Here is a 14,523-nt window from a genome sequence, read left to right as displayed (position 1 = left end):
ACCTCACTGCCCTGAACTTCATAGACTGCCTGGTCATTACCAGGGAGACCTGCTGGTCACACACACACCCGACCAGGTATGTATGACTGGTTTCCTTGAAGTCACCAAATGGATTTTTACAACAATTTTGTGCTTAGACTAAGTTTTCAAAAACTTGGGTAACTAATTGATTTAGTTTAATTTTCACAACCAACCTGAAGACATTTGAGCTCAGGTCTCTGCATTGTTTGTTGGCACAGTGGTTAGTACTGCTGCCTCACAGCTCCAGGGACCCAGATTCAATCCTGACCTCAGGTGCCATCTGTGTGGAGTTTGCACGTTCTCCCTGTGATCATGCCGGCTTCCTCCAGGTGCTCCGGTTTCCTCCCACGTCCCAAAGACTTGCAAGCCAGTAGGTTAATTGGCCACAGTAAATTGCCCCTAGTGTGATTAGTGGCAGATGAAGCAAAGGGAGCTGATATGAATATAAAAAAAGAATAGGTGCACTGCCACAGGGAAATAAAAGGGGCGATAGAACTGGGGAGATTGCTCTTTTGGGGGGCCAGCAGGAATTTCATCAGCTGAATGGCCTCCTGGATTGCAATAAGTAAGTTCATCCAGTTCTCTGGATTACTAGCACATTGTGCCATCTGTCACAAATCTATTAACAAAGTTAATTCACCACACTACAAAGATGGAATTCCCACAGGAACTCGTGACTGCTTTGGCTGCAGATTTGGTTTAATTTCCAGAGAGCAGTATTATGTTTAAGTGATAGTTGTGCCTGTCTTCCTGTCAATTATCCTGGTCATTTACCTTGGAAAACCTGCATGGATAATACTGTAGTCATTTCAAACAGACTGTTCAGTATGTCTACATCACAAGGATCCCTGTAAAGATCAGGGTTTGAATTAGTGGGGTTTTATGCATCACAGCTTGGTACGGCAACTGCTCTGCCCAGGATTGCAAGAAACTGCAGAGTTGTGGACACAGCCCAGCACATCACGGAAACAAGCCCTCCCCTCCATGGACTCTGTCTATGCCTCTCGCTGCCTTGGTGAAGCAGCCAACATAATCAAAGACCCCACCCAGGTCATTCTCTCTTCTCTCCTCTCCCATCAGGCAGAAGATACAAGATCCTGAGGGCACATACCACCAGGCTCAAGGACAGCTTCTATCCCACGGTGATAAGACTTTTGAACAGTTCCCTTATACAATGAGATAGACTCTTGACCTCACAATCTACCCTGTTTGACCTTGCACCTTATTGTCCACCTGCAATGCGCTTCCCTGCAACTGTGACACTTTACTCTGTATTCAGTTATTGTTTTTACCCTGTACTACCTCAATGCACTTTGTACTACCTCAATGCACTTTGTACTACCTCAATGCACTGTGTAATGAATTGATCTGTAGGATCGGTATGCAAGACAAGTTTTTCACTGTACCTCGGTACAAGTGACAATAATAAACCAATACAATAAACATTTACCTCTCTGCTGTAATGCTAGCACTGAGATCTACATTTTATAATCACTACTGACTCTTAAAGTAATAGAGATAGGAATTCAAATGAGAACACATTAAGCTTCTGTACAACTACATGATTGCCAGTGATCCCCAGGCTCCTGTCTGTCGAGCAACAACCAATCTGCTGGAGGAACTCAGCAGGTCGAGCAGCATCTGTGGGGGGTGGGGTGTGGTGGGGTGGGGTGGCGGGGGGGAAGGGAGTGTCAATGCTTTGGGTTGAAACCCTGCATCAGGACTGAGAGTGGAGAGGGGAGATGGCCGGCATAAAGAAGAGAGGGGGGAAGGTCGAGACAGGGGCAGGTAGGTGATTGGTGGAGCGAGGAGGGGCGAAGGTTTAATGGATAGATGGAGCCAGGCGGGTCCTGATGCAGGGTTGCCAATTCCTTCCCTCCCAACACCACCCCCACACAGATGCTGCTTTTCCTCCAGCAGATTGTTTGTTGCTCCAGATTCCAGCATCTGCAGTCTCTTGTGTCTCATGTATGTAAAGATATGCTCGTAACTTTGCTTTGTTTCATTTCCAAGGTACGTACTTGGCCTGTTGTCTTGCAGTGCTATTCTGGGATGGCTGTTCACCTCCACTGCTGTTTGGCTTAGTGGAATGGATGGGCTGATTCAAAAATAATCTGGAAAAGAGCCAAGTGAGAGAGAATAGTTGAGCTACTCTTCCCTCAGTTATGGAGATACAGATGAGGCCACCCTTCACATTGCCAGCATTGTTTGATAACACACAACTGGATGTGAAGTAAAACTAACTGCAATTCATGTGAGCAGTCAGGTAAATGAGTGGCAAACTAATGGTTTTTGTGGAATCATGAGACTCCACTCAGGAACATAGGTTGAATTGACCTTCAACCGATTACCCTAGTGAAACTTGCTGGGAAAAGCTTTGGACTGCCTGCATTATTATTGATCGAATTATGTCCCTGCTTAAGGTTCCCGGTTCACCGGAAGGATGTGAATCAATGTCAGTGTTCTCTCCCAGGTTAACACCCCCAGCACTGAGGCCCTCGCTGCACCCAATGTCATTTGCACAACTGCTCTATCCCGACCCCTGTCGTAGGAAGGGGTTACCAGGCAAACAGAGGAAAATATTCAAGGATGCACTCAAAGCCTCCTTAAAGAAATACAACATCCCAACTGACTCCTGAGAATCTCTGGCCCATGACTGCTCAAAGTTGGGAAGAACCATTTGTAATGGTAATGAGAACTTCAAGACCATGTATCAGGAGCACACACAACCTCCCAAACTAACCTCCCATCCCACCCAATAGACCACCACCTGCCCCATCCATAGAAGAGTCTGTGGGTCCCACATTGGCTTCATTAGTCACCTCAAAACCCATAAAGCCAGAAAGGAAGCAAGTCATCCTCTATCCTGAGGGACTGCCTATAAAGGAGTGGATTAAGGGTATAGTATATTATTGGTTGAATTGTTGGATTCGTAATCTGAATAATGACCTTGAGTCATGTGTTCAAAGCCTACTAGATTTTGGATTTCTAGAGAAAGACACTCTCATACTCCATTACACATAAAGTGCTGGCGGAACGTTTCGAGCTGAGACCCTTCATCAGGACTCGGACTGAAATGTTCACTGTTTATTTCCCTCCATTGATGCTGCCTGACCTGCTGAGTTCCTCCAGCACTTTTTGTGTATTGCTCCAGACACATCCAGCATCTGCAGAATTTCTTGTGGCTCATACTCCATGCATTGTGAATGTGAGAGCTGGCTGAAATTTATAGACATTAGGTGGTCTGGAGGCTGCTGTGCATGAGAACAATTTATCCTCAAAGTGATAATAATGTGCATGTGGATTAAAGTGGTGACATTATGGATGACTCTGGAGGTTGAAGCCTAGCTTGGGCCTGAATAGGATGCCAAACAGGCAAAGCATTGTTCTTCAGACTGCAAGACCAGGGTGTTTAATTGAATGAGAGACAGACACCGTCATATTCCAAAAGGAACATGCTTCATCAGTGATGTGCCATTGGGTAAAGGGTTGAATTGATATCACAGTATGTCAGTTTACCAGAGATATCAGTGCAGACACTGGCAAAGAACCCATTGAGCAAAGCGATCATAGAGGGGATGTGCTCTTGGAGAAAGGAGTCCTGCTCAATGTGTGAGATGACAAAAGAAAAAGGGTGGATAGTGAGGTATCCCTGCAATATAAAACCTTCATAGTCTTGGTGCTCATGGCAACTTGGGGGCCAGAACACTTACCACTCTTATAGATACATTTACGTACTTTCAAAGATCTCTTCCAAATGATGCCCTTCTCAGATATCGAGGATTGTGCAGAAGACCATTAAGTGATTTCTAAATATTTCGGACGAACGTAGCCCGATGCTTAAGTTACATAGAAACATATAAGGAGAGAAAACAGGAGCAGTCTGCTCTGCCATTCAGTCTGGTGATAGTTGACCACCCAAACTCAGTACCCAGTTCCTGCTTTCTCCCTATAGCTGTTGACTTCTTTAGTCATTAGAACTATATCTAACTCCTTCTTCCATATATTTAATGATTTAGCCTCAAATGCCTTCTGTGGTAGAGAGTTTCACAAACTCACCACTCTTTGGATGAAGAATTTTCTCCTCATCTCAGTCCTAAATGGCTGAACCCTATCCTTAGACTAACTCTGGACATTCCCACATCGAGAACATCCTTCCTGCACCTCATCTGTCTTTTCCTGTCAGGACAATGAGGTCCCTTCTCATTCTTCTAATCTTTAATCCTAATCGATCCAGCCTCTCTTAACACATCAGTACTGTCATTCCAGGTATCAGTCTGGTGAACCTTTTAAGATATTTTAAAGATAGATATATAGATATTTATTAGTCACATGTACATCAAAACACGCAGTGAAATGTGTCTTTTTGCGTTACTAAGAAGGTTCTGGGGGCAGCCAGCAAATGTTGCCACTCTTCCGGCGCCAACATAGCATGCCCACAGCTCCTAACCCATATGTCTTTGGAATGTGGGAGGAAACCGGAGCACTCGGAGGAAACCCACGCAGACACATGGGGAGAACGTACAAACTCCTTACAGATAGCAGCCGGAATTGAACCCGGGTCACTGGCGCTGTAATAGCATTACGCTAACCGCTACACATCCCTCCATATCAAGAACAGATAAAGAGACCAAAACCAGACACTGCATACAATGTGCAGAACAATTTTAGTAAGATGACCATAAATTAAAATAAAAACAAACTGCAGATGATGGAGATCTAAAATAAAAACAAAATGTTGGAAACACTCAGTAGGTCAGGCAGCATCTGTGGAAAGAGAATCAGATAATGTTTCAGGTTGAGACCAGCATACCATAAATCATTACTAACTTGCCCTTAGTTTGTTAGCTAAATAACCTAAATAATAAATATAGAATAAAAGAACAGTACGTCATGATGTTGTGCCAAATTAATTAAGCCAATGACACCGAATCCCTTCTGCCTGCACATGGCCCATATCCCTCCATTCTATGCATATTCATGTGCCTATTTAAGAGCTTCTTAAACACCTCTGTTGTATCTGCCTCCATCACTGCCCTGGCAGTGCATTCCAGGCACCCACCACACTTGGTGTAAAAAGAAATTTACCCTGCACATCTCCTTTGAACTTTTCCCCCTCTCACCTTAAATGCATACTTAACAGTATTAGATATTTCGACCCTGGGAAAGAGATACTGGCTGTCTACTTTTATCTCTGCCTCTCATAATTATATAAACCTCTATCAGGTCTCCCCTCAGCCGTTCCAGAGAAAATGACCCAAGTTTGTCCAACCTCTGCTTATAGCACAGCACATGTCCTCTAATCCAGGCAGCGTCCTGGTAAACCTCTTCTGCACCCTCTCCAAAGCCTCCACATCCTTCCTATAATGGGGCAACCAGAACTGAATGCAATACTCTAGATGCAGCCTAACCAGAGTTTTACCACTTGGACGTGCTGGGCCACAGGGCCTGTTTCTGAGCTGAATGACTGTAAGACTCCAATTATACCTTAGCTGTCGGTCATGCCCGTAGTCAGCACAGGAGTGGCTTCGGCTGGTGTCAGAAGGCAGTGAAATTGGGAAAGTCCCTGTCGTAGTCTGAGTAAACATCATGGGATTACTGAAGAGTGGTGCGACCAGATTGTTTTGTGATTGAATTTGAACGTTTGCTCGCTGAAGTTGCCCTTCTTTCATGAACTGCTGTTTTCCCTGGAAAAAAGTGAACACACAGTTAACCCTCGTACAATACACTTCCGGGTCTTATCTCCAAGTCTGAGCAAATTCCATGATTCCGTTGTTACAGAAGGTACAAGATTTAGATCATCCTCAAAAGGATGAACTGACATTGGTATAGTATCTTCTAATTTATTAAGCTGTTGGAATATGGCATAGACATAAGGAGGAAGCAGAATTCACGATTGATTTCAAAAGGGAAGTGGACAAACGCTTGAAAATACAATGGAGAGATCTAAGAAATATCAAGTCCTAAAATTACAGCATCTGTGTCTGAATGGGTTGGTCAAATGTTTACTCCTGGAAATAAGGAACTTTAATTACTAGAGAGTAGAAGTATGCTCTTATTGGTAGTGTTGAATATGCAGGTTATTGGTGCCTATGTAAGTATTCTACTTCTGAAAATCACTCCCAGTGAAATTGACATAGTGCAACCCAATTTCTGATGTATGCAGCAATGCTGTTGTTCCCATATCACACGTTTAGTACATGTGACCACGGACAAATTCCGTATTTTTATCTATGAAAGTAGATTGATTTATCAAATAAAGAAAGCCCTCAGCTTCTGCTGGGTTTGAAAAATGAGTTCCTTGAAATCCTTGGGTTCATCGTTAATTGGAACTGGGCAACAAAACCCAGTGGAGGAAAGATCAATGCATAACGGGGAATAAGAGCAGGAAAGAGCCTTGCTGCTCCTCAAGCCCTCTCCGCCATTCTAGTTTACTCCATGATCTTCACAACCCTGACTCCCTCTAGTGCACAATTCTACCCCAATGAGTCAACATCATAGCCCTATGGGGTAGAGTTTTAGAGCACTACAGCACAGAAACAGGCCCTTCAGCCCATCTAGTCCATGCTGGCCTGGTTTTCTGCCTAGTCCCATCTACCTGCATCTGGACCATAACCCTCCATACCTCTCTCATCCATGCACCTCTCCAAACTTCTCTTAAATGTTACAATTGAACCCACAGCCACCACTTCTGCTGGCAGCTCGTTCCACACTCGCACCACCCTCTGAGTGAAGTAGTTCCCCCTCAGATTCCCTTTAAGTGTTCACCTTTCACCCTAGACCTATGACCTCTAGTTCTAGTCTCACACAGCTTGAGGGGTAAAAGCCTGCATGCATTCACCCTATCTATACCCCTCATAATTTTGTATACCTCTACAAGATCTCCCCTCGTTCTCCTGTGCTCCAGAGAATTCCAAATATTTGTATCTAACTGAAGGTAAAACATAGAGGCACAGGAGATTGCAGATGCTAGAAATCAGATCAAAAAAAACAAACTGCTAGAGGAAGATAAAGCACCTTAGCTCAGTGTAAATTGGTGGAGTGCCTTACTTACACTGTACTTGCATGCCAACTTTCCGCACACCTTGTACAAGAACACCCAGATCCCTCTGTCTAGCAACATTTAATCGTCTCATGCTATTTTGGTAATACTTTGCTTTTTCATTCTTTCTACCAAAGTAGGTAATCTCACACTTCCTCACAGTCACCATTTCACTACTCATTTAACCCATTTATATCCCTCTGCAGACTCTTTACTCTATGACTCTAAGTTATGAAGAATGTAATACAGCATGGAAACAGGCCCTTCGGCCCAGCTGGTCCATACTGACCACAGCATCCTCCCTGCCAGTCCCAGTTGCCTGCGTTTGGCCCATAACCCTCCAAGTCCCTCCCCTCCATGTACCTATCCAAATGCCCCTTAACTGTTGCAATTGTACCCACCTCGACCACTTCCTCTGGCAACTCATTCCAGGCGCTCACCACCCTCTGTGTAAAGAAGTTACCTCTCAGGTCTCTTTTAAATCTCTCCTCTCTTATCTTGTCTCTGTGCCCTCTAGTTTTGGATTCCCCAACCCTGGGGAAAAGACTATGACCGTCCACCTTATCCATACCCCTTATAATTTTATAGACTTCCAATGAGGTCACCTCTCATTCTCCTACGCTCCAAGGAATAAAGATCCAGCGTGACCAACCTCTCCCCATAACTCAGGCAGCATCCTCGTAAATCTCTTCTGTGCCCTCTCCCGCTTGACTATGTCTTTCCTATAACAGGTGACTAAAACTCTACACAATACTCCAAATGCAGCCTCACCAATGACTTGTATAACTGCAACATAATGTCCTTACTCCTAAACTCGATGCTCTGATGATGAAGGCCAGCATGTTAAACGCCTTCTTCACCACTCTGTCTACTTGCGCGGCCACTGTCGGCAAACTGTGCATTTGAACTCCAAGGTCCCTCTGTTCCACAATAATCGTCAGTGCTCTGCCATTCACTGTATAGGTCCTACCTTGGTTTGAATGTCCAAAATGCATCACCTCACACTTATCTAAGTTGAAATCCATTTGCCATTTCTCAGCCCATCTCCCTAACTGATCAAAATCTCTTTGCAATTCATTGTAACCTACTTCACCAACGACAATTTAGCATCATCACAAACTTGCTAATTGTGCCATGCACATTCGTATCCAAATCATTTACATTAATAATGAATAACAGAGGTCCCAACACTGACCCCTGGGGCACCTCACTAGTCACAGGTCTCCAGATGGAGAATCAACCTTCAACAATCACCCTCTATCATCGAGCCAATTCTGAATCCAACTCACTAGCTCCCCCTGAATCCCATGCGACCTAACCTTCCAGATCAGCCTGTCATGCGGGACCTTGTTAAAGGCCTTACAAAAGTCCCTATAAGTAACATCCACTGCCCTACCTTCATCTATCCCCTTAGTTACTGCTTCAAAAAACATTAAGGGATTTGTCAGACATGACCTCCCACCCACAAAGCCATGCTGACTATTCCTGATCAAGCCTTGGTGAGCCAAGTGATGGTAGATCTTGCCCCTCAGAATTCCCTCCAGTAACTTCCCCACAAGTGAAGTCAGGTTCACCGGCCTGTAATTTCCTGGCCTGTCCTTGCCACCCTTCTTGAATAATGGATTAACATTAGCCACCCTCCAGTCTTTTGGAACTTCGCCAGTGGCTAACGATGAAGGAAATATCTCTACAAGGGCCTCCGCGATTTCTCCCTGGCCTCCCATAAGGTCCAGGGGTGCATTTGGTCAGGCCCTGGGGATTTGCCCACTTTAATGTGCTTCAAGGCTGTAAATACCCCCTTCCTTGTAATATCCATATGATCCAAGACCTCATTCCCTCATTTCTTTGGCATCCATGATATTCTCCTTAGTAAACATCGAGGAGAAATAGACATTAAAAGTCTCAGCCATCTCCTGTGGCTCCACACATAGGCAGCTCAGATGGTCTTTAAAAGGACCCAGTCTCTCCCTAGTCACCCTTTTACTGTTAATATAAGTGAAGAACCTCTTGGGATTATCTTTAACCCTGCCTGCCAAATCCATCTCATACCATCTTTTTGCCCTCCTGATTTCCCTCTGAAGCTTGGTCTTAAACTTCTTATATTCGTCAAGGGTTTCATTTGCATTCAGCTGCCTAAACACGATGTACGCTTCCTTCTTTTTCCTGACTAGAGCCTCGATATCTCTTGTCAGTCAGTGTTCCCTGAACTTGGTAGGTCTACCCTTCACCCTAACAGGAACAGGAACTGCAGAGAGTTGTGAACACAGCCCAGCACATCATAGAAACCAGACACCCCTCCATGGACTCTGTCTATACCTCTCGTTGCCTTAGTGAAGCAGCCAACATAATCAAAGACCCCACCCACCTGGGTCATTCTCTCTTCTTCCCTCTCCCATCAAACAGAAGATACAGGAGCCTGAGGGCACGTACCACCAGGCTCAAGGACAGCTTCTATCCCACTGTGATAAGACTATTGAATGGTTCCCTTATACAATGAGATAGACTCTTGACCTCACAATCTACCTTGTGTGACCTTGCACCTAATTGTCAACCTGCACTGCACTTCCCTGTAAGTGTGACACTTTACTCTGCATTCTGTTATTGTTTTTACCTGTACTACCTCAATACACTCTGTACTACCTCAATGTATTTGCACTGCGTAATGAATTGATCTGTATGAACGGTTTGCAAGACAAGTTTTTCACTGTACCTCGGTACAAGTGACAATAATAAACCAATACCAATACCAATACCCTGGACTCCTGGTATGACCCTTTTAAAAGCCTCCCACTTGCCTTTAAATAGAGTCACCCAGTCGACCCCAGCTAGATCCTGCCTAATGCCCTCAAAGTTGGCCCTGCTCCAGTTCAGGACTTTAACCTGTGGACGTGTTCTATCTTTTTCCATAATTATTTAAAAACTACTATAATTGTGGTCACTGGACCCAAAGTGCTCCCCAGCTGCCTCTTCAGTTACTTGGCTCACCTCATTCCCTAAGAGAAGGTCCAGTATTGCTCCTTCCTGAGTAGGTTCCTCTATATATTGCATGAGGAAACTATCTTGGATACACCTCACAAATTCCGCCCCATCCAGGCCCTTTGCACTCTGGGTGGCCCAGCTGACACCGGGAAAATTCTCCCACTAGCACTACCCTACTATTCTCACAGCTACGTGCAATTTCTCGACACATCTGCTCCTCAAGTTCCCGCTAACTACTGGGGGCGGTCTATAATATAGTGCTACCAAGGTGACCAACCCCTTATTTCCCAATGGCCTCGTTAGATGATCCCTCAAGAATATCCTCTCTAAGCACTGCTGTTATGTCCTCCCTTATCAAAAAGGCAACACTCCCTCCACTCCCACCTGTTCCTCTGTCACACCTGAAGTATCAGTATCCCGGAACATTGAGCCACCAGTCCTGCCCTTCTCTCAGCCACGCTTCTGTTATGGCCACAATATCCCAGTCCCTGGAGACAATCCACGCCCTCAGTTCATTTGCCTTACCTGTTAAACTACATGCATTGAAATAGATGCAATTTAAAGCAGCGGTCCTATCTGCCCTGTTACTGTGAACATGACTATACTGATTGCCGTGCTTACACTCTTTGGTTGCTGCACGTACCCCTGTCTTCTCATTGACTTCACTGTCTTGAGTCCTACCCCCCTGCCAATCTGGTTTCAACCCTCCCTGGTGGTAAAAGCAAATTTCCCCACGAGGATATTGCTCCCATTCCAGTTCAAGTGTAACCCGACCCTCTTGTACAGGTCTCCTCTAACCCAGAAGAGATCCCAATGATCCAAGAACCCGAATCCCTGTCCCCTGCACCAGCTCCTCAGCCGCACATTCATCTGGACTACCTTTTTATTCCTAGACTCACTAGCACATGGGAGTAATCAGGAAATCACTACCCTCGAGGTCCTGCATTTTAATTTCTTACTTAACTCCCTATACTGATTCTGCAGGACCTCATCCTTTGTTCTACCTACATTGTTTATATCAACGTGTACAACAACCTCTGGCTGCTCGCCCTCCCCTCAAAAATGTTCTGTACCCACTCAGAGACATCCCTGACCCTGGCGCTTGGGAGGAAACGCACCATCCTGGTGTCTCTTCTGCAGCCACAGAATCTCCTGTCTGCCCCCCTCACTATTGAGTCTCCTATCACTATCGCCCTGTCTGACTGCACCCTTCCCCTCTGAGCCTCAGAGCTGGTCGCAGTGCCAGACACCTGACTACTGCTGCTAGCCCATGAAAGAACATCCCCCTCAACAGTATCCAAAGAGGTATACCTGTTAGTGAGGGGAATGGCCACAGGGGAACCCTGCACTGACTGCCTACTCTCCTTGCTTCTCCTGCTGGTCACCCATCTATCTGAAGCCTGCACCCTGGGTGTGACCACCTCAGTAAAAGTGTCATCTATGAAGCCATTGGCCTCCTAGATGATCCTGAGTACCTCCAGATCCAGCTCCAGTTCCTTCGGTCTGTCAGGAGCTGCACCTAGGTGCGCTTCCCACAGCTTTCTCACCTCAGTTGCTTTCTCACTTATGTTTGAATTGTCAGCAAAATTGAGTATTTGTTTGGTCCTTTCATCGAAGTCATTGATATAATTCGTAAATAGCTGACGTCCTGGCACTGATCCCTGAGGCACCCCATTAGTAACAGCTTACCGGTATAAAATAACCCATTTATCCCTACTCTGTTTCCTGTCTATTAACCATTTGTAACTGCACTGTGTAATGAATTGACCTGTACGATTGGTTTGTAAGACAAGCTTTTCACTGTACCTCGGTACAAGTGACAATAATAAATCAATACCCTCAGCTCCACAACCTTGACCATGACCTTATCCAGTAATGTTCTGTATTGCATGCATCAAATGCCATTTTGAAATCCAAATGCACCACATTTGCAGGTTCCCCTCTATCTACTCCATTGCTTATATCTTCAAAGAACTATAATGTATTTGTTAAATGAGAGTTCCCTATCAAAGAGCATTATGATTCTGCCTAATTATGTTATGCATTGATGCATTTGAAGCAAATACAATTTTCTTTTATATGTCCCTATGCCAACCATCACCAAAGTAAGGCAATGAACTCCCCAGTAGATTTTACACTGGAATGATGGACATCAAGCTAAATAAACCAAGTAATAGGATAGATATTACTGTCCGTTACGATTACATGATTAGGATCTCCATCAGCAATTCCATTGAGAAAGGTAGGTTACCCCTGTGAGGGGTCGGAGTGTCCTATGTTCAGGAGTGCTAGCCTATACTTTACTCATTAACCTAGCAAGGTAGCATCCTTGTGATAGAACTTTGATATCATGAATCAAGAGTTTTCACTTGAGCCACAATCAGCAATTTACCCAGCACTACAGAAAAGTTTACGTGTTGCAAATTTCTGCTAAAATGTGTAAATCTACCATGGACCGTTACAGGTGATAGCATTTCACAACACAATTTTAGTTTCCTTCACAAGAAGCTTTGCTTTAAAATGATATTATTTTATGTAACTACAACTTGTATCTCATTGTGGTTTGATTAATACAGCTAAAAATGGGTTTATTGTAAAAAAAATTCCAATCAGTGTTAATTCCCCTGTGAGGAACCTGCTTGTAAATAACTGAGAAATGCTTTCAAGAAGGAAATAAAACAGTTTGTTAAATATATGGGAGGACAGTTGTTAGTAAGTTGAAAAATAGCATGCTTTGACACTTCTCAAACATTCCTATAAGCATCCTTGTATCCAAAATGTCCAGATTTTTATTAAGAGTCAAAATAGAAAATGATGGAAACACTCACCAAGTTAGACAGCATCTGTGGGGTGAGAAACAGATTGCAGGTTGAAGACCTTTCGTCAGAACTGAGAAAGAGGATTCCCAGTTTTGATAGAGTCCTGGACCTGAAGTATTAACTGTTTCTCCTTCCACAGGTGCTGCCTGACCTGCTGAGATTTTCCAGCATTTTCTGCTTTAGTTGCTGATTTCCAGCGTCTGCAATTTTTTTTGATTTTTATTTTCTATGAGTCTCCTTGGTGCCTCACAAGAGAGTGAAATGAATAAACTTCACTGTGGTGATTAATTCACCCTGGGCCTGTGTCTACTTTAGAAGCCAGTGGCTACTTCCAGAATGGACACTTGATGTATGTAGAATATAATTTACATTTAAACTACTGTAACCTTTTGCACTGGTTAATATTGAGTAAATTACACCAAAAATGATGCAGCGCAGTCAAATGGAAACTCCAGGCCTAGTGCCAAAAAGGGTAGCCAAATGATCGTGCCTTGAAGGCCCTTTTGAAGCTGCACTCAATATTTGACCATTGTAATTTGTAATAAAGGCATTACCGGTACTGATTTCACACTTGGTTCCCTGAGGAGTTGTTGCGATGAAGACAACTGCTGGGCATGCAAATCAGATTCCACAAGAGTTTGCATTTGTTTGTTGGATAGGTATGAATTTTGCATGATAACATCTGGCTGCTGTTGCTGCGACCCTTGAACTTGGTGCTCCGATGTGCTCAGCCCAAGGGAAATGGGTTCTTGAAACAGCATCTACAAACACACGGACAACACATGTTTAAAAAATTATCTGGAATTGTTCTCTTGGAACACACGTAGTTGTACTAGCACAGAAGGTTACCAAAAAGCAGAATTATTGTTTCTCTGATGTTCCATCTCCACTGCTCTGGAGAGGCATAATTCACAGTATGGTTTATTAATCTGTCTTATGTCCTTTTTTAAGATATCTTTATTAGTCACATGTACATCGAAACACACAGTGAAATGCATCTTTGTGTAGAGTGTTCTGAGGGCAGCCCACAAGTGCCGCCACGCTTCCGGCACCAACATAGCATGCCCGCAACTTCCTAAACCGTATGTCTTTGGAATGTGGGAGGAAACCGAAGCACACAGAGGAAACCCACGCAGACACGGGGAGAACGTACAAACTCCTTACAGACAACGGTGGGAATTGAACCCGGGTCGCTGGCGCTGTAATAGCGTTACACTAACCGCTACACTAAACAAATAGGAATTTCTAACAAATTCATCATTCACTTAAAAGCCAACATTCCATAGTAATATCAGAAAATAAGTGTAATCTCTTGCATAGAAGGGAATCAAACCAAAAATGTTCTCAGTGAGAAGTAGACGTTCACAGGTAGTTAATGTGGTTCACCACATTACAACACTGGAGGTATGGAGACTCTTAGCATATTTTCTAAGTGAGAACCTTATTTTTAATAGGACTTGTCATCCAATTTACTCTCCATGCACACAGAAACCAGAGAACAAATTAGATGTCCACTCACAAGGACATAGGAACACAGCTCCTCAGGTTTGTCTTGCTATTCCATCACGGCACATCCTCCTCCAAAACAAAAGAGCTGGTCATTGACTTCAGGAAAGGGGGCGGTGTACAGGCACCTTTCTACATCAACGGTGCTGAGGTCAA

The 14,523-nt window shown here is 44.2% G+C and overlaps 1 protein-coding gene across 1 annotated transcript in view; it reads right to left on the bottom strand.

Moving 5' to 3' along the window:
* The window catches only part of npas2 (neuronal PAS domain protein 2), a 70,953-nt gene that overhangs the window by 6,863 nt on the left and 49,567 nt on the right, over positions 1-14,523 (bottom strand). Inside the window, exons 16-17 of the mRNA XM_052022333.1 lie at positions 13,416-13,622; positions 5,509-5,708 (exon numbers count right to left, since the gene is read on the bottom strand). Of these exons, the coding sequence (XP_051878293.1) occupies positions 5,509-5,708; positions 13,416-13,622 (407 nt within the window). The remainder of the gene's footprint in view (positions 1-5,508; positions 5,709-13,415; positions 13,623-14,523) is intronic.

This window comes from Pristis pectinata, chromosome 8 (genome assembly GCF_009764475.1).
Source record: "Pristis pectinata isolate sPriPec2 chromosome 8, sPriPec2.1.pri, whole genome shotgun sequence".
Taxonomy (NCBI): domain Eukaryota; kingdom Metazoa; phylum Chordata; class Chondrichthyes; order Rhinopristiformes; family Pristidae; genus Pristis; species Pristis pectinata.
The sequence above is the reverse complement of the archived record's forward strand: the minus strand, read 5'-3'. Positions and strand labels throughout refer to the sequence as shown.